Source organism: Equus przewalskii, chromosome 2 (genome assembly GCF_037783145.1).
Source record: "Equus przewalskii isolate Varuska chromosome 2, EquPr2, whole genome shotgun sequence".
In the NCBI taxonomy this organism is placed as follows: domain Eukaryota; kingdom Metazoa; phylum Chordata; class Mammalia; order Perissodactyla; family Equidae; genus Equus; species Equus przewalskii.
In genome coordinates this window covers 59,303,588-59,328,043 of record NC_091832.1, presented here as the reverse complement: position 1 = coordinate 59,328,043, position 24,456 = coordinate 59,303,588, and the positions used below count along the sequence as shown (strand labels likewise).

The 24,456-nt window shown below is 46.2% G+C and overlaps 1 protein-coding gene across 1 annotated transcript in view; it reads left to right on the top strand.

Annotated features, from left to right (window-relative positions):
- XKR6 (XK related 6) overlaps nt 1-6,058 on the top strand; it is a 310,197-nt gene extending 304,139 nt beyond the window's left edge. The window contains exon 3 of the mRNA XM_070611420.1: nt 4,376-6,058. Within this exon, the coding sequence (XP_070467521.1) occupies nt 4,376-5,337 (962 nt within the window). The 3' untranslated portion in view covers nt 5,338-6,058. The remainder of the gene's footprint in view (nt 1-4,375) is intronic.
- The last annotated feature ends 18,398 nt before the right edge of the window (nt 6,059-24,456 follow it).

Sequence of the window (24,456 nt, the reverse complement as noted above, 5' to 3'; positions counted from 1 at the left end):
AGGGTTTTTTGGTGGGAGGACACTGTTCAGCCATGACAGGTGGCTCCGTCCAAGGGTTCTCCTAAATAAGATAACGTGTGTACATGCTCAGTGAATCACGCTGTGTTCTCTGAGACAGCCAGGTGTACCGATGGGGAGCGCATCCATCCGGGCCCTCCTTCCCCTGCCCCAGCTGAGCCTCCAGAACTAGCTGGCTGCCCTGAAGCGCCCTCCACTGACAGCCCTCTGAGGAAGAGATGCCCTTGCAGTGGGTGGGCTCCTGAGGCCATAGGCTTCGTCCAGGGGAATGACGCAAAAGTGGCCAAGTCACAGGATATTTGGTCCATTGACCAAATATAACAAATGTGTCAAGGTCACAGATAGGGTCCAGACAAGTTTCCTCAGGGCGGGTTGAAAACAAGTGCGTCTGATGCCCTCCACCGTTGGTTCTTGAGCCCCTGGAGGGCAGAGTCACTCTCTGTTGAGCGTCCAGTGAGAAATCAACTCCAGACCGTGGTCGTAATGTGGACCTGGTATTTCTGCCCTTCTCTCTGGGATGTACTCAGCCCTCCAGCGGCACCAACTTTGGGTCCAAAAAATGTATCTAGAGCCTTTCATGGAACTAGGAGTTCTTTGGTGATATGGTGAATAGAAAGTGGCCAGGGTAAGGGATTGACTACCCCTAGGCAGCCCCCAAGAGGATCATCTCTGTGGATGCTGCTGGCTGAGAGGGTGGGGCCAGTGCAGCATGGCTCCAAGCTCCAGTCGCGCTGCTCCCTGTCCCTGCTCACCTTGCTTAGGCTCCGAAGAGAAGGGCGGCCCCAAGCAGACACACTCTGGCCCAGGGCAGGCCTCTGCCCTGAGCACCCTGCACATGAGCTGGATCTCAGAAGTTTCCTCTTTCCCTTCTTCCTTAAACTTGGAGCATTTTCACAATGCCAAGGAAGTGGCCTGACATTCAAGGCCCTGAGGGACCAACAGCTTGGTGCTACAATAGGCACCCAGCATTAGAGAAGGCTATCAGCCTTCATTACAAATGACCTTGGGGAAAGGTGCTACTGGGTGGGCCTCTGGAGAGCCTAGCTGACCAAGGGACAAGATGGAGAAAGAAGGGAGAGCAGGACCAGCGTGAGAAGGCAGGCAGAGAGCTGTACTGTGGGCCTAGTTCTGATTGTCGGTGGTTGTCCAGGTAATCTAGGGCAAGGCACCCAGACCCCTGTACCTCTGTTTCCTGTTGAATGAGGGGGTTGAAGTGGATGGTCTGTGAACCTCCCATGGATATAACGTTTGGCGATCTATAACTTTACCAATTCGGAAACAGATGAGGCAGAGAGGTAAGACTGGGGCTGGGCATCAGCAGATCCCCCAGCTGAGGGCTCAGATCTCAGTCTTCCACGTGACCATCTCCCCAGCCCTCCTTATAATGCAGCAGTGGTGTCCTATGATATTTGGAGAGTATTTGTGCCATATCCTAGAGAGAAATTCCAGAAGCACTGACCAAGAACCAAGGCAGTGTATGGGTCGGCTCAGAGGGGAGTTGTTTCTGCAGCACCTCATGAAGAGTGAGGCAGGAAAAGGACACCAGCCCTCAAAACCACAGGGACAGATCTGAAAGTGGCATAGGTGACTCAGAAGATCAAGTAATGAAGAAGAATCGTATCTGGCTTTGCCACATGCGATCGATGGACATAGAATTCCCCTTTATTCATATTTGCTATGGACGGGGCTAATGTCACAGCACGCAGAACAATGAAACCAGGGTAGTGAAGGCTCCTTAGGTGTCCTGCTCTGCACCCTAGGTCCGCTCAAAAGCAGACTCAGAATTAGGCTGAATCAGACCGTGCTCTGCCAAAAGCTAAGTTGCTTTTTCTTATTTCATGAGTTTGGCACTCATGCTTTTCCGAAGGCAGGGGAAGTAATACATTTTCCTTTATTAGAAGGAACAAAAAATCAACTTCTTCCCATTTAGCTTCTGTAGAACTCCCCTCTGATTTTTTTTGTTTTTGTTTTTTGTTGAGGAACATTGACCCTGAGCTAGCATCTTTTGCCAATATTCCTCTTTTTGTATGTGAGCCACCACCACAGCATGGCCACTAACAGATGAGTAGTGTAGGTTCCTGCCCAGGAACCAAACCCAGGCTGCCAAAGCAGCACCCGCCACACTTAACCACTAGGCCACAAGGGCTGGCCCTCCCCTCTGATTACCAAGGGTTGGTGGTACCTCCAAGATGTATCACTATTAAAATCAAGAAATGAGTTCACCAGGAGAGGAGTGATGTCACAAAGATGTTTAAAAGGAACTTTCTGAGGATGCTCCAGTGTTGGTAATAAGCCTGATACAGACTATCAAGATGACTGCACATTCCTTGCCCTCCGGAAACCTACAGCCTAAATCATGCGACTCCTAAGGGGACCCATTACCCTCCCTGCCACAACCCCACAGAAGCACAAACACACGAGGCTCTAGAAGGTTAACATAGCCACTGTAAAATGGCCGCAGAGCAGGATGGCCTCGGCAGATGCTGGTGAAAATGCCCTGTGTATACAAAGGGCAAAGTGGGACACTAAGAACTGTGTTCAGAACTTTCCAGAAGAGTGAGAGGAAAATCATTAGGTGTTTTCAAGATTGGCTTCTGTGGAGAAATTGGGATTTTTTTTTTCTCCTGTTTGTTTTCAATCTTGGTTGTTACAATCACAAAAGTGACACATACTTATTGTAACACTTCCCCATCCAGGGTTTTTCTGTGCTAATGCAAACATACTGGGTTTTGTTATCACACTATAATGTTCTGCAAGCTGCAAAGCTGAGCATCTCCTTGAAATGTTGGAAGGGAGGGGCTATGTGAGATGGGTGAGGAAGGGCAAGGCCGGGGAGGGTATGAAATGACTTTGATTCTTTAATTCTTGTTTTCTGATTCAAATGAGGACTTCGATTCTTCATTCAGGATTGGGGAGAAGTGGAGAGGTGACCAGGGGCCTGGGGAAGACAGACAGAAGGCTGGAGCTCTGGGGCAGTTTAATCAGTCTCCTGATGAATGGAGCTCTTGGACCTGACCTCTGGGCTTAAGAGGGAGAACGACCAGGTGACTGACTTTAGCCTGGAACCGTGTTGTTGGGGTTTGTGCCCTGGTGTGAGGGTAGGGAATCTGGTAAGGAGATGGCTGCCAGTGGGACAGTGTTTGGGACTCTGACTGAATGTAGTTGCATTTAGTTCTGAAATTTTGGGAGAAAGGAAAAACAAAAGAAGTGCTAGATGGACTGCGTGGGCATAATGTGTGGGGGAGTCAAGGGGCGATGGGGAGTCTTGCTTGAGAGAAGACTGTGTGACAATACCTGACTAATGATTGCTTGCTCATGGACGGATCTGGAGAGATTCCAATAAGTATTTCTTGTGTTTAGTTTGATTTACTTTACAAATATCAAATAGGCAGCGTTAAAAATAAAATTGCTCTCCAGCAATTCAGGTATCACTTAGGATCAGATGCATTCACTCACCCGTTGAGGAGAAACACAGGGAGCAGTGTGCAAAGGCTTTGGGAACCTCACCACGCCGGTGAGAGGAAAGGGCTTCCCCAAACCATGAGTTACAGCACTGCTGGGTCAGGATGGAAACCAGAGAAGGACAGGGGCTCACAAGTCAAGGCCTCAGAGAACTTTGAGCAGTGGTTGATTGGAGAAAGCAACAGGGATTGTGGGGAGGCCAAGAGAGACAAGAATGAGCAAGAAAGGTAGCCGGAGAGACAAACAGGATATCCCAGGGTCCTTGATCAGGGTGGCCTTAGAGAGTGGATGGAGGAGAAGCTAAATGGAAGAAGGTTCAGTTAAGGGCTCCCTGGGGCCTTAAGTGAGCTGATGAAAAGGTAAAAGAGTGACTCCAGGGCCTTCTCAAAGGAGAACAGTTGTTGAACGTGGGGCAGTGAGTAAGCTGTCCGTCTTCAAGATTGGTGATCCTTCTGTGGGCTTCTCTGAGAGCACAGGCTGCTGATCACAGGGACACCAACTCTGGCCGCACGTCTGCATGCAAGAAGGCTCCTTGTGAGCTCGTGCTTCCTTAAAATAGAACACACGTGGTCCCGCCCATAGCAGATGTAATGAACTACCACAGTGGCCCCAGTTCTCAACCCCCTTGGCAAAGCACGTCAGCCTCAGCTGTGTACTCTTAAGTGGTGGATCTCCAGAAGCTCTGGGCTGGGTTGTTGAGACGGAAACTAGATTTCAAAAGCTGTCAGCTTAGGGAGCAGCTGTGACCTCTCGGTTCAGTTCCTGATTCTGTGTTTCTTTCTCCCTCCTCCTTTAGATCGCAGTATGTGTGGGCGTCTCCTCAGCTGGCAGCCCTGCTGTGCCCCGCAGTTGAGGACCCAGGTTTTGACTGTGTGGGTTTGTGTCTTTCCGGCAGGTGTCTCCTCTGTGACTTCCCTGATGTCCCTGGCTTGGGTGCTAGCCTCCTATCACAAGCTGCTGCGGGACTCCAGGGACGACAAGAAGAGTATGAGCTACAGAGGGGCCCTCATCCAAATCTTCTGGCGCCTCTTCACCATCTCATCCAGAGTGATCTCTTTTGCCCTCTTTGCTTCCATCTTCCAGCTCTACTTCGGGATCTTTGTGGTGGTTCACTGGTGCGCCATGGCCTTCTGGATCATCCATGGTGGAACAGACTTCTGCATGTCCAAGTGGGAAGAGATCCTCTTCAACATGGTGGTAGGGATTGTGTACATTTTCTGCTGGTTTAACGTCAAGGAAGGGCGGACTCGATATCGAATGTTTGCATATTATACGATAGTCTTGACCGAGAATGCTGCCTTGACGTTCCTTTGGTATTTTTACAGAGACCCGGAGACCACTGACTCCTATGCGGTGCCAGCACTGTGTTGTGTCTTTATTAGCTTTGTGGCTGGGATCGCACTGATGCTCTTATATTATGGTGTGCTGCATCCCACGGGGCCTCGAGCTAAGATCTTTGCCAGCTCCTGTTGTGCCGAGCTGCTCTGGGGCATCCCTTTGCCCCCTGATGTTGAGCCCATGGCACCTCAGGCTCCTGGGTACCGGGGGACTCAGGTCACGCCTACCAGAGCCGTAACGGAACAACAGGAGGATCTCACGGCTGACACTTGCTTGCCCGTTTTCCAAGTGAGACCCATGCCCCCTACCCCGTTGGGGCGTCCTTACCCCCCAGAAGGGCCCCTCATTAAGATTGACATGCCAAGAAAAAGATACCCAGCTTGGGATGCTCATTTTGTAGACAGGAGGTTGAGAAGGACTATTAACATTCTGCAGTATGTCACCCCCACTGCAGTAGGCATTCGGTATCGAGATGGACCACTCCTTTATGAGTTGCTACAGTATGAGTCTTCACTCTAAGAGCATCCTGACCCAAGTTGAGGAGACCTTAAGTTTGGTTTGCGGTAAACACCGCTTGCAAGAAATATAACCCTCCCTTCCCCCAATACACAGAACCATGACCACCACCACCACCACCACCACCACCACCACCAATGCTACAAAAAAAGAAAATAATAAGTCACAACCCCTTCAGATAAGCTTTCTTTCCAGTCGCTGTATGTATACAAAGATATTCTCTATGTTTTGTAAGTAAAAACAAAAAGGAAACCTTTCTTTTGTTTTTTACACATAAGAAACAGTATTGAAAAATCCCACACTATGGTTCATAAGGTGGAGAAGGAGGAGTCGTCTCCACTCCAAAAGAAAAAATAAGTTTTATACCTTACACCAAGTGTAGATCATTTCCGGGATTGGTGCTGATTGAAAGAACAAAACAAAACAAAACAAACACAAACTAACAAACAAAAAAACCTTCAACTGCCTTATGCCCTTAGGTGCTGAGTTTCATTACGTACTGTCACGTTTGCTCATGCAAAACTCTCTGGCGACTTTGCACCCGGAGAGGGAAAATTAAACAATCAAATGAAACAAATCTAGAAACGAAACAAAAACCAAACAACAAAGAAAACACAAAGCAATCATTCTTCCTATCTGATTATTTGCATTGAAAAAAACAAATTTACCAAAAGCAAAGGCATAGAAAACCCTCCCTCTTTTTGATTTCTCTCCCTCCTCTCCTGTCCCCGCCCCAACTTACTAGCGCCTTCGAGGAGCCAACCTGCCCTTTGAAACTCAAATGTCTGGAAAAGCTCCTTGAAGGCTGGCTCTGTGCCATTTTAGCCTTCACCTAGTAAGAATCACATTTGTTTCCTGGTGAAAAGCAAAACAGAACAAAGGAAAAAGCCACCCCAATAATTCGATAAGAACAGGAAATTCTAAAGCAAATTAATGGAGATTTCCACATATGTAATCAAAGAGAATCAGTAATAATAAAACTCAGCATAGTAGCAAAAAGAATGACATCAATTTAAAGGCACAATACTTAATCAGTGACTGGCGACAATGATTCGTTCTGTCATTTTAAGGCCATGAAAGGTATCCATTTATTACATGTGATATTGTGTAAGGCCTCTTCTGTTTCCATTTGGTGGGAAGCCTTAAATTGATCTGGAAAGAATTCTTCATTTTTCATTTGTGCTTTTTAAAAATATTAACACAAAGAGGAAAATTAGAATATAAAAAAAAGTCAAATTGTAATAACTGACCCATTTCAAAGACTGTTTGGTGCTTCTGTCTTTCACCATTGTGATTGGCTGAAAGTCATTCAGCTCACTTGGTGCATCTGGATTGAGTGGGAAATTTTGTGTGTGTTGTGTGTGTGTGTGTGTGTGTATGTGTATGTGTGCCCACAGCACACGTATATATGTGTGTGTGTATGTGTGTGTCTGCTGCAAGGTCTTGCCAGAAATGCAGAAAACCGATATAAGACGGACTCCGGGTATGTCTGAGGTGGAGTGTAAGGGGGCCAGGGAGGGGAACGCCAGGAGGAGGGGGTGGTGCTTGATTCTGAGCCCCTGTCTGCATGGGGAGATTCACACCAGCAGCATACTCTGGGTCTTAGAGGACGTGTCATTGGGGTGAAGATTTGATTCAATTATTGATTTTCTCATTGTACCAAGTTGAATTTCTGGAGGTGTTGCAAGTATGTTCAACCATTTTTTAAATGTTATTTTTTAAAGTATTGCTCCTGTAAGAAATATTCTGTTCTAAGGCATCGTTTCAATCCCATTGTATCTCTACTTGGGCACAAAAACAAAAAAAAAAAAAAAAAAAAGGAAAAGAAAAAAAATTACAAAAAGAAAAAATTTCCACGAAAAAGATATATATATAAATATATATATATACACACACACACAAATATTTTTAAGTAAATACTGTTAGTCTTTGTTGTGTGTAGCTACAATTTTGTTTTTTAATTCCAGATATAACTGTTTAGGGTGCAAGACCTCACATTGAACTATTCTTAAGAGAAGTTCAAAAACTGAGGAATTTTTTATGTTTGTGGGTTTTTTTTAAAAAAATATTATTATTCAAAGAGGCTTCTCCTTCCTACCCCCTTTATTGTTTTTCTAAATCTGTCAAAAAAAAAAAAAAGAACCAAGTTTTAAATTTCAGTTCAGTTGTAAAACTGGATGCTCCTTTCTGTGTTCAGATCCCTTTGATTTCCTTTATTATCACTAAACTTTGCAGTGCCGTCCCGTCCCCTCCATGATTCGGTTGTCCCCTAGGGTCCTCCCTGGTGGGAAGGAGGGGCGGGAGGAGAGGCGCAGAGAGCCTGTGGCCCCGGTGCCCATCCGTCTAGGAAGCACGATGCACAGAGCACACCCAGGCCTTGGTGAAGACCAGCCATGCAGACCTGTCTCCACCCACCCAAGGGACAGGCCCACCGGCCGCTCAGGAGTTAATTGGGAGTTCCAATCTGGTCAGAGGTGCTTTTCTTTTTCTGCCTCCCCCGCCGAGGGCTTAGCTCGCTGCTTACTCTGCTGAGGCTGGAAGAGGTGAGGCCATTTGAGAGGGACCATCTCCCCTGGCTCACTGGGGTCCCAGCTCTTGTCTGCCTCAGCCCTGGGACTCTGTGCCTGGAACCCTGCAGATGTCAGTCACTAGAGCAGTCCTGGATGCTGTCCCCCATACATCCTTTCAGGACCTCTGCCACTTTGGCTTCTTCGTCTGTTCTTGGATTTATTCCCTTTCTTTTTCATTTTGGCACAGTCATAGGCTTTAGTTTGCCGCCTCTGTTTTACTGCTCCACGTCCAGCGCATGCGTGCATGTGTGCGTGTGTGTGCTTGTGTTTACATGCAACTGAGAAAACTGCTGACAGTCATTGACCTGGAGTGCCAAAAGTTGGGGTGACAACTTACAACTCAGGGAGGGCCCTCTTGGGCCTTAGCCACTGGGAACAGATGAGAAGATCACAGGACATTTCTGAAATCCTTTCTTTCAACCTCTGTTGGACTGGGCTCCACAAGACTCAGACAGGAGGGCACGCTTCTCCTGGGCCATGTTTTTCTCGCCCCCTCCATCATGCCATCATTCCTTTCCTAAGAATGAAATGCAAATACGCATCTGTGAGCAGCAGCAGGAAAATCCAGTTTTGCAGAGAGGAAAAGAAAAGTCAGGAAAGGAGTATAGAACACAGGAGGGAGGGAGACATGAAGACAATGACCAGACAGGAGTTTTCTCCTGTCTTCTCAGTATCATCAGCCTGCGCGGCTCCCCACGTTTCCAATCTCTCTGCTAGTCCCGACTGTCGCCTCCCCCATGGTCTTCTCTCCCCAACCAGTAAGCCTCCCCTTCAGGGGGCTGACCTGGGCATCACCGTGGGAGTCCACACATTCTCAGTGCTCTGAGTCCCCACCGAGAAGACTTTGGTCCTGAAAACCCAGATCCCTCAGGCAGCTCTGTGACCGGGTCACTCTGTGCCCCCAGTGAGAAGTGGTGGCCCCATCCTCACTGCAAATCTGCTTTTAGTCTGTCATCTGCCTGAATCCCTGACAAACCCCTTATGGGTGATGAGGCGTCAGTGCATGCTGCCCCAGCTGCTCCTCAGAACGCCTGTGATTTTTTAAAATCAATCTTTGGGCCCACTTCTTGCCCAGGAACTCCTGGTGAAAACTAATTAACTCTCAGTATTTAGTTCCAGTGGGAGATAAGCACATTGTACCAGGAGCTATAGAATAAAATAGGAAGTCATCCCCCTTCCTTTCCTGATTGCCACCCCCCATCAAATATGCCCACAAACCCCCGGAGAAAATGTGGCTCTTCTTCTCGTTCTCCGAAATAAATAGTATCGCTAAAATCTGGCTGATTCTGTTAACATCACTTCTGCAAGCTCTGTTTCCCGATTGCTCAGTAGATCCACATCTCTCTGGGCCTCTGCGTGAGAGGAAACCTCAGTCTCCTCAGAAACATCGGGGTGATGTCTTCTGAGCTCATTTTCACAAGCCTGTGACATCCCAAATGGGAGTGTCATGTCTCTTAAGGCCACCATAAAGGGAGCTAAGAGGATTTAAATTCATCAGATGAGCCCCCACTGACCTTCCTTACCCCTAAAGTTTCTCAAATCTCAAACATACTCCTCCACTCTGTCTCCAGAGGTTCACCTTGCTCCGTAGAGTCAGACTTCTCCAAACAAATTGGGAACTGGGGGTCCATGGGGAAGGCCCCAGCTCTCTTGATGGCACATGCTGCCGACATGTCCCTTTTCAGTCAAGGAAGACGACACTCCCGTGTGGCCCCAGGGGCTCCTCCGCCTCTGCCAGATCCCCCACACGCTATCTCCCTAGGCACAAATTCCCCAATATCTATGGTCCTCGTGGCCTACCCCAGACCCTCAATAGCCGTGGCCCCCCTGAGTCCCAAGGGGGTTTAAAAGAATACAAATACTTGTCTGGACCGTGGTCATGAGGGTGATTCTGTTGGCTGTGTGGCATCTCATGCCAAGGACATCATTCTTTGTCCCAACAGAAGCCTTATTCTCAGAGAGAAGAATGTAAAGCTTTTTAAAAAAAGTGCCAATGACATCATTTTCTCCATTCTCCCTTTGCTTGTGCCCCTCCTTCCCACACCCTGTCATGGAGCAGAAGAAGAGGTTGCTGATGCCGATCTCGTTTGGAGATGCGCATAGCCTTATCCCTTTGTGTACACGGAAACTCCCCTGGCAGTGTTTATACTGACAGGAAGCCGACTTCCCCTTTCCCTGTCCTGCTCTTTGCTCCTGAGGGTGGAGGGAGCCATAAGGACTCCCAAGCCTTGATGCCCCCAAACCATAGCAAAATTGTCTCTCTCCACTACCTAGGAACAGATGTAAGAAGAAGACAGCAGTGTGCAGGCTCAGAGCCTTTGGGCTGGAGGAAAGGGTGTAGGATCCTAAAAGAGAATGGGGTCGGGGCGTATTCTGCACACAACGTACACGCCCTGCTGCCTCTGGCGCTTTCAAATGGGGTGGGCTGGGTCACCCCGAGCATTTGTTTGGCACACAGGATGGCTCCTTACTCAGAGTGAGCCTCTTGTGAGTGAGGACAGCAGCTCTGGGTGGCAGCCTTAATAAAGGGGACACTCCTTGTGTACACTCACTTGATTTTCTTATCAAAAAGCTAAAAGCTGTTATTTCTTTGCCAAACTGAAAAGTACTAAAGTAACACTACCAGATTTGGTTAGGGGAGGGGACTTAAATTTGGAGACTGTGAAGAGAAGAGAGCCCACTGCAATTAATTTCACTCAGATTTAAGTGATATTCCCAGCGTAGACTGGAAAACTGCCAGGAAAATCTTGCAGAGCTCCAGGAAGACCTGGAAAAGACCCTGCACGTGTCAAAGGGAAGGACACAGCGGTGTGGACTCATCCCCAGTGGCTGGCCAGCCTTGGAGGCAGTAGCTCTGGTCATTTCATTCCCAAACATTGCTGGATGACTGGATTCCATCAGGGCCCTCCTTATGAAGCACACACAGGTGTCCTATGGGCAGTGAATTTACATTCTTATGTTTAAATTATATATCCTCCCATTCCCACCCACAGCCCAGCTCCTGGACATGCAAATTGCAGTGGTCAGGCTGTCACAGGACACAAAACCACAAGCTTGTAAGAGGACTGCCCCCAGAACATCCCAAATCGATGTGTGCCTGTCCCAGTTTCAACCTTGTAAAAAGGCAACTCTACCCTTTCAGAGATTTTTTTCAAAGACCCTCGTTGCAGAAAAAGATGATGTTTAATGTAAATTCCTGTAATGGCACCATAAGCCTCTTTCTCACTCATTCTTAGCTATTTTAAAGATTTCATTTCTTGCTTAAAACACTACATCTTGTGCTATTGGCCAAATATCAAAAGACAAGGGCACTGCCTTGCTCTGCCTGCGGCTTTATTTTTCTGCCCGTCTGGCTCTGTCTGCCTTACTTGACTCTCCCGGGCACCATCTGCTTCTTCTCCTCCTCCTGGGAAGGAGCTGTGCCTTCTTGCTCCCTGTACCTTTCCTTGCAGTGGCTGGCAGGACATGGCTGGTATGTACCGGAGCCAAAGGTCGGGAATGCTATTAATGGCAGCTCCTGAGGGCAGCAGACGGACAACCGTAGGAGTTCCCCCTGCACACAGCCAACACCTTGTGTCAAGGGCTAAGAATAGACCAAATAGGAAATGAGCGGGCAGGACCTAAGGGGCACTGCCCTGCCCTGCCCCATCCCGTGCAGAACAATATGCAAGCCCCGGTAGGAGATGCCTGTCCTTGCCAATCCCTAACACGAATCACAAGACCCCACGCTAGAAACCGAAGTCAGTCAGCTCATCCACGCTTGTCCAGGAAGGACTACTACTAAAATTCATCCTCAAACCAAGGAGGACAAAGTAGTAATTTCCCATGGGTATAGTGTCAATGGGTAAACCAATGAAGGTCCCTCCAGAAGCAGCCTTTGTCCTTATGTCATGGTGGATACAGACAACTCCCTACCTAGTAGATGACCTCCTTTGGTTTGTTTCTCCATCCTCAACATAGCTCTGGGGTCCTCCAGCTAGAGTGGGGTTAGGAGATTTGTTTTAGCTGTAGACCTCCTAGAAGCTCTCCTTTAGACTCAGAAAGATCAGGAAATATCATGGGCTGATTCAGGGTCCCCACTGTGATCATGGATAACTCACTTCACCTCTCGGTGCCTTGGTTTCTCCATCTGTAAGTGCAGAGAAAGAAGGCCAACCTCTTCTTTCTCTCCTGCTCAGGGATGCTGTGAGGATTCAGTCATTATTGCCTGTAGCGAAGGCATCATATAAAGAATAGTGGTGACCTCGTTACTTGGGAAGTGGAGCCACAGAAGAAGAGCCTGTTGTCTAGGTGTGGTGGTACCTGGAAGCCCACAGGATGAGCAGTGCAGCTGGACAGGGAGAAGTCTCACATCCTTGTAGTTCTTAGATTCTTCACAGCACTGTGAACCCAGCACAATGGCACTCCAGTCAGGCGACCGGGAGTCACCTGGCTCAAGGTGGCCACTTGTAATTCTAAAACCAAATGTCCTGCTGTTAATTTTTCCTAAGGGATCAGAGAACATATGGAAGGATCAATTTGAAAAGTGATATTCATTGAGCTTCAGGCAGACAAGAGAATGGGTAAATGGGGAGTATTTGGAGATTGTTTTTAAGGTGGTTGAAAGCTCTTCATGAAATATCTCTCACTTTTGTTCTTCCTTACAATCTTTTTTGACCTTGAGGCTCACCTCATCAAATGGACTCGCCCTCTCTTTGCCTCTCTGCAGAGTACAAAAAGAAATCTTTATTTTTTAAAAAAATCCCATCCTCTAAAATGTGGGTCCCCATGGTGGGTTTTGATCATTCCCTGGTGTGCTTTGAGTGGTGCCTGCAGGCAAAGATTCAGAGACAAACAGGGGCTGGACAATATCACTAATGGTTTTTATCCAAATCAGGGTATTTTTTTCCTCATCATTTGAATTGGGAAAGTTCAGTTGAGTTTCTTTTTCTTTCCTTTTTTCTTTTTTTTTCTTTTTACTATGGTTTGACTGTTATCAATTCAACTACCAAGATACCCCTTGAGCAACAAAACAGACCCATTCTGAGAAACTCATGTTCTTCTTAGGACCTAAACCAGAGTGAGGGCAGGTGGGAGCAGTGGAGAATGACACGAACACTCTAGGGGGACCAGCTGCAACACTGATTTTTCTATTGGCTCTGACAACTATCTTGGAGAGGAAAATTCTAGAAGCTTCAGCTGTTCTCAGTCAATCACCCTGGCTCTGGCTCTGGCCCTTTCCTTGGAGTTCAGGTGTGTTCTGATGTAAAAATTCTCACCAAAAAAAAGAGAAAGGGGCCAACTCCTGAGACTGCCCTAAAGGAAGAGATAGCTCACCGAGGCAGCTCCCAGTTGTTGAGGCAAATCCTCCTGCTCTTTGACTATGGAGTCCTGGTAAGAACTCCTTTCCCACCTGCTCTGACTCTGCTCTCCAAGATTAATATTATTGTTTTGACAGCACAAGGGACCAGATCATAGTTTGGAATTCAATAATGACTTCTGTTTGATTTTGTATCTGGTGGTTTTGTGGCTAGGCCAAATCCTGCTGGGATTACTTATTTCCACAAGGTGTTTCTGATGGTAACCAGAAGGAAGGAATAAATGAGACCTCAGACTTGACTCTCTGTTCTCATTGGCACCCCTTTTGTGACTGGGATGGATGGCAAATGAACTGCACTGCATTTATGAATGAGAACTTTGAAGATGGACGCATGGAGCCTCAGAGAACAAAAAGACTCAGTAGATGGGTAGGAAGACTGAGAAAGAAGAGGAAGGCTTCCAGAAGTATGTAGAAAGAAAATATTTGCAACCATCTAATCGCTACTTCCTACACTCTCTGGAACAGCAACAGTAAAGCATATTCTTTTCAAACAGAGGAAATTGCTTTTATGAGTGACATATTTAAGCATTATCTTACTAAAGGGTCAGAGAAAGCATCTAAAGAAAGAAAAGGCACGTTCTCATGAACAGATCGTGTCATCAAAGAAAGAAATCCAGGACTCTTATCTTTCTGTAGACCTAAGTCAAGTCACTCTTGGGGCCAATTTCTCTTTCTGTAAAATGGGAAGAGTATTGCTTACTTACCTCACAGGGGTGTTGTGAGGATAAAGTAATTAATGTCTGGTAAAGCACTTTGAGGATAAGAGTATTATGGTTATCAAGTTTGCTTCCTATTTAAAATCCTTTTAAACATGCATTGAGCACCTGCTGTGTGCAAGGCACCATGCTAGGTGCTGCGGAGGAAAAGGAAGGTAATCTAGTTCCTCTCGTCTTTTTTGATTAACGGATATTTTTAAATGATTACAAGATGACAGGATAACAGCGTTATCTCAATGTGGGTCAAGAAAGATGTTCTCTGTCTTTCCACCCCAGAAAGGCTGCTCTCCTGTCCTTCCCAAGAATTTGGGCAAGAAGGAAGGGCTTTAAATCCTTTGCCTTCCATCAGAGAATGCTCTTCTGAGAAGCAAACAGATATTGGTTGCTCTTCTCCTGTTGTGGGGAAAATGAAGGCATGTATCAGTGGGCGTATCCCGTGACCAGCAGATACGGTTCTATTATTTCCATCATTCCTCCTGGCTCAGCTTCAGTTTCGCCATAGCCTTCATCTTTTGTCTCCAGACCCAGAGAACAGTTTGTTTATGCTGTGCTGGAATAGCTGGGTACTTTTTGGTTGGTTTGTGTTCTTGGAGAGTCTGGTACACTGTTGTTTGCTGGAAAGTCTTGGCTTCCAAAGGCAAGGATCTTTATTAGAAAACAAATCAGAACGTGGAATGGTCTTTCTTTTTTTTTTTTGGTGGTGGTGGAGGGGGGTAGTCTTCAATTTCTTAGCTGTCTAACATAAAATGAAGCCTTTTTAAATTTCTTATTTGTTTTTCCACGTGCAAAATTTTTCCCTTCCCAAACACGCTCAAGGAATCAGGTCTGGATTCTAAAATCTTCTAAAATAGAGCACATCTCAAATTATCTGCCAAGTGCTGTGCCCGAGGTTCACTAGTTTCTACAAAGAGCCAAACCACCCACTGAGCTAAGCAGCTTGGAATTCCAGCCCAAAAGTACAGCTTCTGCAAGTCCCCCAGAGCCTCGGAGCTGTAGGAATGCTCTTTCCGTGTTACTAGGGCTGTCTCCCTGAATCCTCGGAAATCTTTGTGCCGCAGAAAGATCATCCTCGGAGCCCAGCGGGGGCTTCCTCTGTGTTATAGAACCAGAGGGAAACCACTTGTTATTTTGAAAATCATTATATGATGCCAGCCTTCAGGGAAAGAAGAGAATTGCTTTCTTTTCCTTTCAGAGGGAAAAAGCGACAAAGAGAAAGAGAAAATTATTTGGTTTGGAAAATGGCTCTTTTGTTGCTAAGAAAAAAACGTGGGATTCAGTGGTTCACAGCAATCCCCTCTGTCTCAGACACAGGACTTGGGAGGCCCCATGTGAGTTTCTCTAGGGACCCAAGGTGGTATGGAGACTTTGTGTCCTTTTCCTTCCAACCCAGGACGCAAAGAAGGTGTCTTCAGCTTTGGTGCTGCCCGGCCCCAGATCATTCTGCGCTTCTCAGTCACTTCTCTGCCTTTCTCTAGCTTGTGCTCATGACAGCTTCCAACCTGGTTTTGATTCCAAAAGGCCTTCCTTCCATTAGGCCAGTCCTTATATGGACACTGCTTCAGGTTGGGGCTGTTTGTCCACACTCAACCCCTTCAGCCTTTCTCTTGCCTTGACACCGCTCTTGCTGCACACTTCCACCAAATGCATCATCAGCCGCACAGGAACTGTCATTTCCTGCCCTGCTCTGAGCCCTGGGCCCAGCCTCTCCGCTGGGCCAGCCTGCCCCAGGTCAAGGACAGGATCCGCTTCTTCTGTCATTTAAATACGTATGCCTTTACAAGGCCTGGCCCTGGGTTCTGAGGAGACTGATGGAGATGGAGGGCAGGAGAAAGGGGCAGATTGTTACTTAAGCAGTTGGGGACCCTCACTGATGACTTATGGGGCCAACGTGGGCCTCCAAGTGAAAATACAAAGTTTTCTCAGCCCCTGGGTCAGCTAGGGCGTGATCTCATCAACATGACAACCAGCCCCTGTGCGAGGTGATTGCTCCCAGGACCCTAGGTCCCCTCCAGCTTCACTGTGGAGGCTAACCTATAGCACTTCCTTATAATCGATAGCTTCTTTTTTTGTTTGAAATTATAGCGATTATGAAATGCCCAAGAGAGAGAGAGAGAGAGAGAGAGAGAGAGAGAAAACACTGAAAACCACGTAAGCTATGAGGCGATCTGAGATTTTGAGATTATCATGAATAGTGCAGAAGTGAGGAGCCTGACAGAGGTACGTGACCACAGAACTGCAGTCTAGGCTTATGATCACATCCAGACACATAAATATGCCAATCTTGGGCATATATATGTGTGTATACATATATATACACACACATACACACACATGCACGCACACACATACATATGTATGTACCTATCTTTTTCTTAAAGGGCTTAAAAAATTGATGAAACTGAGTATTTTGGTGTTTAGGGCTCTTGCCGGACTTGAAATAGACCCAGCCTAGATGGGCTTCTCTCTCTCCCAGGCCTGGGGCCATGAAGATGCACCCAAGTTGGGCTATGCCTTGTCTTCTCCCTCTGGGACAGGAAGCCAGTAGCCAGCTTCCTGGCATCTTGAGACCTTCCAGTTGCTCCCAGTATTCTCAGCAGGTCCCCAGAGCCACCTGGGGACACTGGGAGGCAGCTTCTAAATAGCTCCCCACTTTCTGGAACCCACATCACCCCAAGTAACTCTGACCTGTTAGCGCGGAAGTCAGCAGAGCAGGTAAAGAGAGGGAAGCACCCATGGCGAAGGAAGGTGGGAAATTCCTGCCTGGAGCCCAGTCAGCGTTAGACGTCCTTCAGCTCCAGGCTTTCCGGCCAGTGAAACCCCAGCCTGATGGGTCTGGCCCTGCAGTCTCCATATCTACAGATGGTGTGAGGCTGGCCCAGCAAAGGCACCTGGGGACTTAGGGAACATGACCCCCGCTTATGGTGACTCTAACAGATGGGAGACATTTCAGAGCCATCTCTCTGTAGGAAGCAGGACTGATTTTAGAGCAGTGCAGCATCCCTCCCCGTTGCAGTAATGGCTGTGACAAGTCTGGGGTCTAGGAGACAGACCTGGGAAGAAGCAGGTGCACATGGCGTGTAAAAGTCACTCAAATTCCCTCCTCCCCTGGTGACGGGATTTGCAGGGCCCAAAGTGCCAGGGTATTCAGTTATGCTGGAAGAGTGCTTCCACAGAGGAGTAGAGAGCGTTTGCGGTTACCTGGAGGGAAAAGGTGCTCATGCAGCGCAGTGGTTTGAGCCACAAGCCTTCTTTCCTGACCTGCGAGCGCAAGTCTAACTGGAAGCGCAAGTGACGCCTCTGCAGTGGTGGGGGCCATATTCTCAGAGTGTTTGGGATCTAGACAGTGCTGGTGAGATTGCCACCGCCCTCTGAAAGGCCTTGTGTTGGGTGGGAGAAAACCACATGGTCTAAACCTAGAAACCTTTTAAGCCCCTAGAAATCTTTTTAAGCCTCGCTCCACAGGATCGCCTTTGGGGGTACCCTCCCCTAACCTGTCACATGTGCACGTCCATGTCTCCTAACTCCTGGTGGTGTGGCATGTGGCCAGCCACTGCAGACTGCCACGGCAGGAGAAGGTATGACATCTTCTCCCCTCTTTTTATGTCCCCTTGTTCCCAGCACCAATCCCCAGAGTATAATATTTCCATTATCTTTTCCTCTGTGTGGACTCTTTTGTGACAAGACATGTTTCCAAGAAAACTACTTTTCTATTGGTGTTATGGAAAAGTGGCTCCTTGGGGTACAAAGAGAGAAATTTGGAGGTAAGACATGGGAAGATGAGAGTACAATCCTGGAGGGGGCTAATGGTGCAATGCCTTCCTATGTGGACTTTTTCTTTTACTTTAAAAAATAATAATGATTTGTTACAGAAGGAAATATACAAGCTGGAAAGGAAGGAAGGAAGAAGGGAGGAAAGGAGGGAGGGAGAGAGGGAGGGCAAAGAGAGAAAGAGAAAAGAGAGGAAGAAAGAAAAATAGAATCCCCTGAAGTCTCATTGTCATTTCTTGCTGTCTATGGGTTGTCACTGTGGTTTGTCGTTCAGAGCAAACGCATTCTTCCCCCTGCCCGTGGGCTGAGCTCTTCAGCATTTTCTACCTCCGTGTCTGCCTGAGAACAGGCCACAGAATCGTGGCTGTGGCCTTACTCACTTCACACTGCAGGGTTGGTGGGGCCTTCTCACGTGCTCACCTGGTCACCGGCTCTCCCAGCCCATCTACCTGGTGAGGAGAGGCAGCCCACAGGGGCCAGAAGGCTGGAATCCAATCTCTCTTCTCCAAATGATGGTTAGTTTTCAGGACGTTTTCTCACACTTGTTTAATTTTTCTTGAATACTTTTCTATCAATCATTCTTCCTAATTTAACCCAATAAAGGTGATGACACTGCTAACTGACTCTTTATAGAGCAAAACTATTTGAAATTCTCAGATATTTCAAAGCCTTGAGTGCATAAAATTTGTAATTTTCCCCCAAAGGGCTAATAAAATATTCTCATTGCTTCCATCTACTCAGCATCAGCTGTGTCTGAGAAACTGGTATGCATGCATATTTGAGCGTTTAAAGGAAACAGAGTCATAAACACCATTAATTTTGAGATTCCAACTATTTCCCCACTGAAGAAATGATCAGGCACACCTCCATATAAGGAAAGTTCTAGAACTTTGGCAATTCCAAACCGATTGCGTGTGCCCTGGTCCCTTCCTGTCTGTTTCAATGAGATGGGGAGTTTGCTATAGGAGCTTTAGCCATCCACATGAGACTCACCCTTGTATCCACCTGGGAATCTTCTCTTCTTCCCTTTTCCTTTGTGTATCTCATCTTCATCATTGGGTCTTCTATTCTGAGCAGCAGCTATGTGAGTAGAATGTAGCTTCTCTACTAGAATGAAAGGTAGGACCGTGTCTTCCTTCACCCTTGAGTTTGCTACTGTTAAAAATAATTTACAGTGAACTATCAGCTAAGGATTAAGTCCATCATCTGAGCCTTCCAAACATGCAGGGTTATGGCCACCTACGTTTGATCAAATTCTCCACCTAAAGGAACATAAATGAACCTATTTCTAGTCCCACTTCTCTGGAGCTGGTCTATTTGGAAGTGGTTTAGCCAGTGAAGGTGAGGGGTGGGGAAGGCTAGGCGGTAGCCTTGCCCTTTATCACACCCGCCCTGCACAGGTCCTGCTTATGTGAAATTTGTGTTATAGGTCAAGGAGAGCCCTTATGTCTGATAAAATATGTACATAATTAATGTGTCCCTTTCGATGGAAAAAGAAGCTCTTATTCTTAAAACATAATTTAATTTCATTTAAACAAGCATGTATTATATATGCAAAACACAGTCCTTGCCCATGGGTGATGCAGGAAGGGAGAGAAAAACGTTGAATGAAAATTTAGAAGGTATAAAGGCTTAGAATGACATCTCCACCTGTCATAAAAAGATACTGGAAAGACTCCCAAGTAGGAAATCAGAAAATCTGAGCTCTGGCCCAACACTGTGTGACCTTGGACCAATTATTTAGCCTCTCTAGTCATGACTTTCTTTGTTTCCAAAAGGTTCCTTTCACCTCTAACACACTCTGGCCACTATGACTCGGCTAGAAACTCAAAGAACTCTAGTGGAAGGCAGAATATGATAAATGTGTAGAGACCAAAGAAAAAGCCGCAGGAGTCTAGCAGAGGGAGCACTTTTGACTCTGAAAATAAGGGAAGACCTTTGGAGCAGGCAGTCTCTGAGCTGAAATTATCAATATTTCCCTTCTCTGGTGCTACAGACCAATGCTCCTGGTTGCCACGATTGCGCCTTCCGCTTGGTCTCATTTAGGGAGCAGGAAGAACAGCAGGTTTGGATTTCCCTGCTCTCTGCCATCTCTGTTGGCCGGGAGCAGGAGGTGGAGCGGGAACAGAGGGCTGGGGGAGCCAGCCCTCCCTTTTCTAGCAGCTCAGAACTGCACTTTCCCATCCAGGCTCCACCCACTGTGGTCGCTGGGGCTGTGGTCAGGACACCAGTGACCTGAAGTCAACGGAGAGGCAGGGGCTTGGAGGTCAGCATTACATTTTCTGTCTAGAAGGAAGTTCTAGGAACCCCTGGAAGGAATAAATGGGCAGAGATTATTCTTCTAAACCAGGGGCAGACGGAGACTCCCAGACACCCAGGTCTGTTACTGCAGGAGGCATGTGGGTGGAAAATAGCGTAAAAGGGGACCTGGGGGAAAGGATGGGGCAGGTCGCGTATCCCGGTGGCTTTTCTATGTCCCATGAAGGTGTTAGAGGAGGACTCTTCTGGCAGGAGTCTTTTCTTTGCCCCTGTGGTCCATGCCCCCAAAATAGGTTTGGATAAATAATTCGGATTATTATTTGGAAGCTGATAGGAATAACTTATTTTCCCTCACACTGAAATGGGAGTATCATTTTTGGCATAGACAAGCATCAGAATTTGAAAACCAACTTAAGCTAAAAAGTCTCAGTTCGAGGAACCAGAGGGAAAAGCAATAATTCGATTTAGATAAATACGCCACAGAGACTGCCGTATCAGCCTCCCCCTGTGATCAGCCTTCTGGGTTCAGCCAGAGCCCTGACCAGAGTTTCAGAAGGGGGGGGTCACAGCAGTGAGCCATTTTGATCCTGGTCTCAGGCCTCCCCATCCTGTCAGCATGGGCTTAGACGGCCAGTCCTGGGAGCCTTGCAGGTCACACCGGCATGGCCAGTTGACTTCCCTTCTTCCAACCCTGACCAGGAGCGAGGGAAGGAAAATGGTAGGTGAGGAGAACTCCGCACCTCTCACCCCGTGTTCACATCTTTCTGCAACAAATACAGGCTCCCCATTACCACGTGGAGCGTGGCCCTCGCCTGGAATGAGAAACATAGGAAGGGATATTTCAAGGCCGGCAAGTCACTAATAAAAATAAAAATGCCACTTACCATTCACTCTGCAGTCCTGGCTGCCCTCTCTCCTTTTCTGGTTCGTCAGCAGCACGCATAATTCTTGGTGCTCCAAATGGCCAACGACCTCCAGTTTCTTGGCCAGACTATAAGAATGGAGTAATGTTGATTCTAAGCCAACATTCATGGTTCTCAGCTACGTGGACAGATGTGGACATCTATCTGCCCTCATTAATCTAGACCCGGTGCTATTTGTGGCTAACAGTGCCTACGAATGTAATTCCTTCATTGTCTCTCTTTTTTTTCTAATGTATTGCCACCACGGAATCATATTAGAAAGACAGATTTCCATGGAGAACTTTCTTTAGCACAAGATTTTGTTCTTATTCTCACTTTTTTAGGAGGGCTTGGTTTCCCATGTCTGTCCTTCCTTTTCTTTTTAACGATGGAAATGTTTTCCTTTTCTATTAGCCAGAAAGAAATTGCAGTAAAAAGAAGCATGTCGGGCTCTTTCTTCCCTCTCTCCCCATTGAGTTGAAATGAACAGATGTACATGGGTTGGGATATTTTTGAATTTTTGAATCAGTTGCTCCAGGGTCCTTGCTAAAGATGAAAGACTTCTGCTCCCCACCATGGCGAGGTCAGGGCGGTGACAACGAACAATTTAACTTCTCGAAACCTTGTGGTGCCTTTTCTTGTGGTGCTTCTTTCTCGTGTAACTCCAGTCAAGGCGGCCACTTGCAGCAAACAGCAATGCCAGTACTTCTCCTTGGTGTTATGTGCCAGTGCAGTAAAAGACTTTAACGTATACATATATAAATAGATATAGAGATAGAGATATCACTATAGTTATTTAATTATATAATTGAGGTTCTGATGCAGCGTTGGTGGGAGTTGACAATTCCTCTGCAAAAATAGATACTACTCAACCGGAACTAAGAACTCCACGGGGAGATTTGACTTTCCGGAAGGGCACCAACAAGTGAGATGGTTCCTCCTAAGATGAATTTTCTTCTCCCTTCTTGTGAAAGTTGCTGTCTCCATCACATGGAATGTTTGATATGGGAGCAAAGAGCAGCTTCTTTTGAACTTCCTTTGGTGCTGATATTTTAAAAAATTGTTTGTTTGTTTTGCTTCCTCATCAGTGGCCCATAAGCTGCTTTTCCGAAATCTCAACTCACCAATCAAAGATGACGAGGGACGGTTTGGGAATAAGAGGCTAGAGGCTGGGCATCCCGGGCTCCGCGTCTTAACCCAGACAGTTTCCTCTGTGACCTGCATAAGTCTCCCAGACTCAGTTTCCCCATCAAAAATGGACATCATAATATTTTCTTACCTCATGGGGACGGATAACTTAAAAGCATTCACTGGTGGCACTGAAACACTAAATCATTATTAATTTGGAGACGGCAACTTGACACGTTTTTATGATTTTGTTTGTATGTTGCTAAGATTTTAATCTTGGGGTTTTGTTTTGTTCCCCGCTTGCTCCTCCATATCCTCCATGTTGCATGTCCTCCTTTGGCAATACCTTTGAAAATTGTTTAACTGGTAGAGATTCACCTGAGGTGTTGGGTAGTGCTAATTTCTCCCAAGGGAACAACATCACTAATACTGTATAAGGTGCTAGAATCAAACCTCATTTTATAAACTTTGGTTCTTAGAGAAAAACAAAACATACAGAATTCTTTCTGTGAAGCCTTACTATAGATTGTTATAGCCAATTGTTTATCCAAAAAGAGAGAGAGAATAGAAAATAAAGATAAGATGCAGTGATTCTGTATACAATGTAACTAAAAGACCTTTGCTACTTCCTATATTAATGTAAAGTATCATATATATATACATATATATATATATGCTTGAGGCAGAAAGAATGAAAAAAATTTAAAGTATGTTCATCTTTATTTTAATTTTCAGTTGGTTCACAACTTTTAGTATGTGAGCAAGAGAGGTTTACAGTGGGGTGGGATAAGTGATGCCCAGTGTAATATAGGAAACTATTTCTATTTCTGTTCCATTCTGTATGTTGTTAGGATGAGTTGGCTCAATGAGAGGAAAGGGAAATAAATTAACACTTAGATGTGCTTTCCAAATGTTCTGAGTGTTGATGTTACACATTGGTGTTGCTTTCTCCTTATTCTAAGGTTTCTCAACGGCTCTGTGAAACATGTCTGCTGCCTACGGTGTTAAAAAAATAATGTTTACCTCAAGAAAGCTCAAAAAAAGAGGCAGTTGTTTTTTCCCATCTCTTAAAAAATAGTGAACCCCTAACCAAAATGTGAGGCGTTTCCACAGAAGTTCAATAAGAGAATAGAACCATTTCTGGTGCTTTCCTCAATGCCCCCATTCTCATCCACCCCTTCTGTTGCTAAAGAAAGAAATAATCCAAGAGACGAGTTTTGACAAGAAATGGGGTTAGCAAAAGAGTATTGGGGAATACAAACTCTGCCCGGAACAAGTGGTGAGGGGTCATTGTAAAGTCTGGCTGTGTCATTCAGGTGTTAGTGCTAGCGTGTGTGTGTGTGTACTGTATATATGCTTCAGTGTATGAAATGTTTGGTGGACAGAGAAAAATACCGTAAACAGAAATGAACAGAAAAAACCTATCAAATGCTATTTTATCAGATGACGCACTTGTTCACCTTGATGAGAAGCCACTGTTTCACAACTATGCAATCTTCCAGTTTCTCTTCCCTCCCTCCTTCACCTCAGATCTCCATCTCCCTCACAGATTTTCCTTTGTACAAGAACCACAATATCCAACCCCTGGTTCAAGGTGAGCATGCTACAGTGATTCTTTTCCTAAATTTAAGAGCTCCCGAGAAAAGTTTTCCTTTCCTTTCGTTTGAAATGATTCAATGTAACCCCGTTTGGTTCTGTAAGTGAACTGATGTGTATTTTTATGTTTCGGTTACATGTTTACAACTTGTTTTCATCCTCTTCTTGATTCAAATACTTACTTTGTTTATAAAGTCTACTTTTATAGGATATGTTTTGGGGATGTATTGACTTAAGGCAAGAATAAAAAATTTGGCTTAAGTGGAACAATGAGCATGTGACCTCTGGGGTTGAGGGGTGGGGAAATGATGTGGACCTGCAGCCAAATTAGCAACCACACTGGGGTCTTGAATAATGACCCTGGCAGGGAGCTGCGTACTCTGGGAAGGATTTGACCCAGGCGTGTTTATTTCCTTATTCGTGGTCGTCTATATGGAGTAACCTATCCCCAGAGGGTGAATTAATATTTTCTACCTTAGCTTTTTGCCAACTGCATCCCTCCCACCTAGTCGCCACGCTCTACCCAGTGCCAAATCCCAGTTGCTACTTGCACAGCTTCTTGCTAATACCTCTCCTCCCCACCCAGCCACTGACCGCAACTTGCCTGAGTGGGGCTGCCGCCTCTGCTTTCATTTTGAAAGTTAAATATAAAGAGAATCTTCAAGAGCTCAACATCAAAAGCGCTCAGGAAGTCAGCCCTCTGGTTGCACATCATTTGAAGGTATTTAAAACATACTCTTAGCTATAGAGGAGAACAGGGGATTCTAGAGCATTTGCAAACTACCCCGACGCCAGTTTGGCTGAGCTTGCCTTCATAAGGTTTT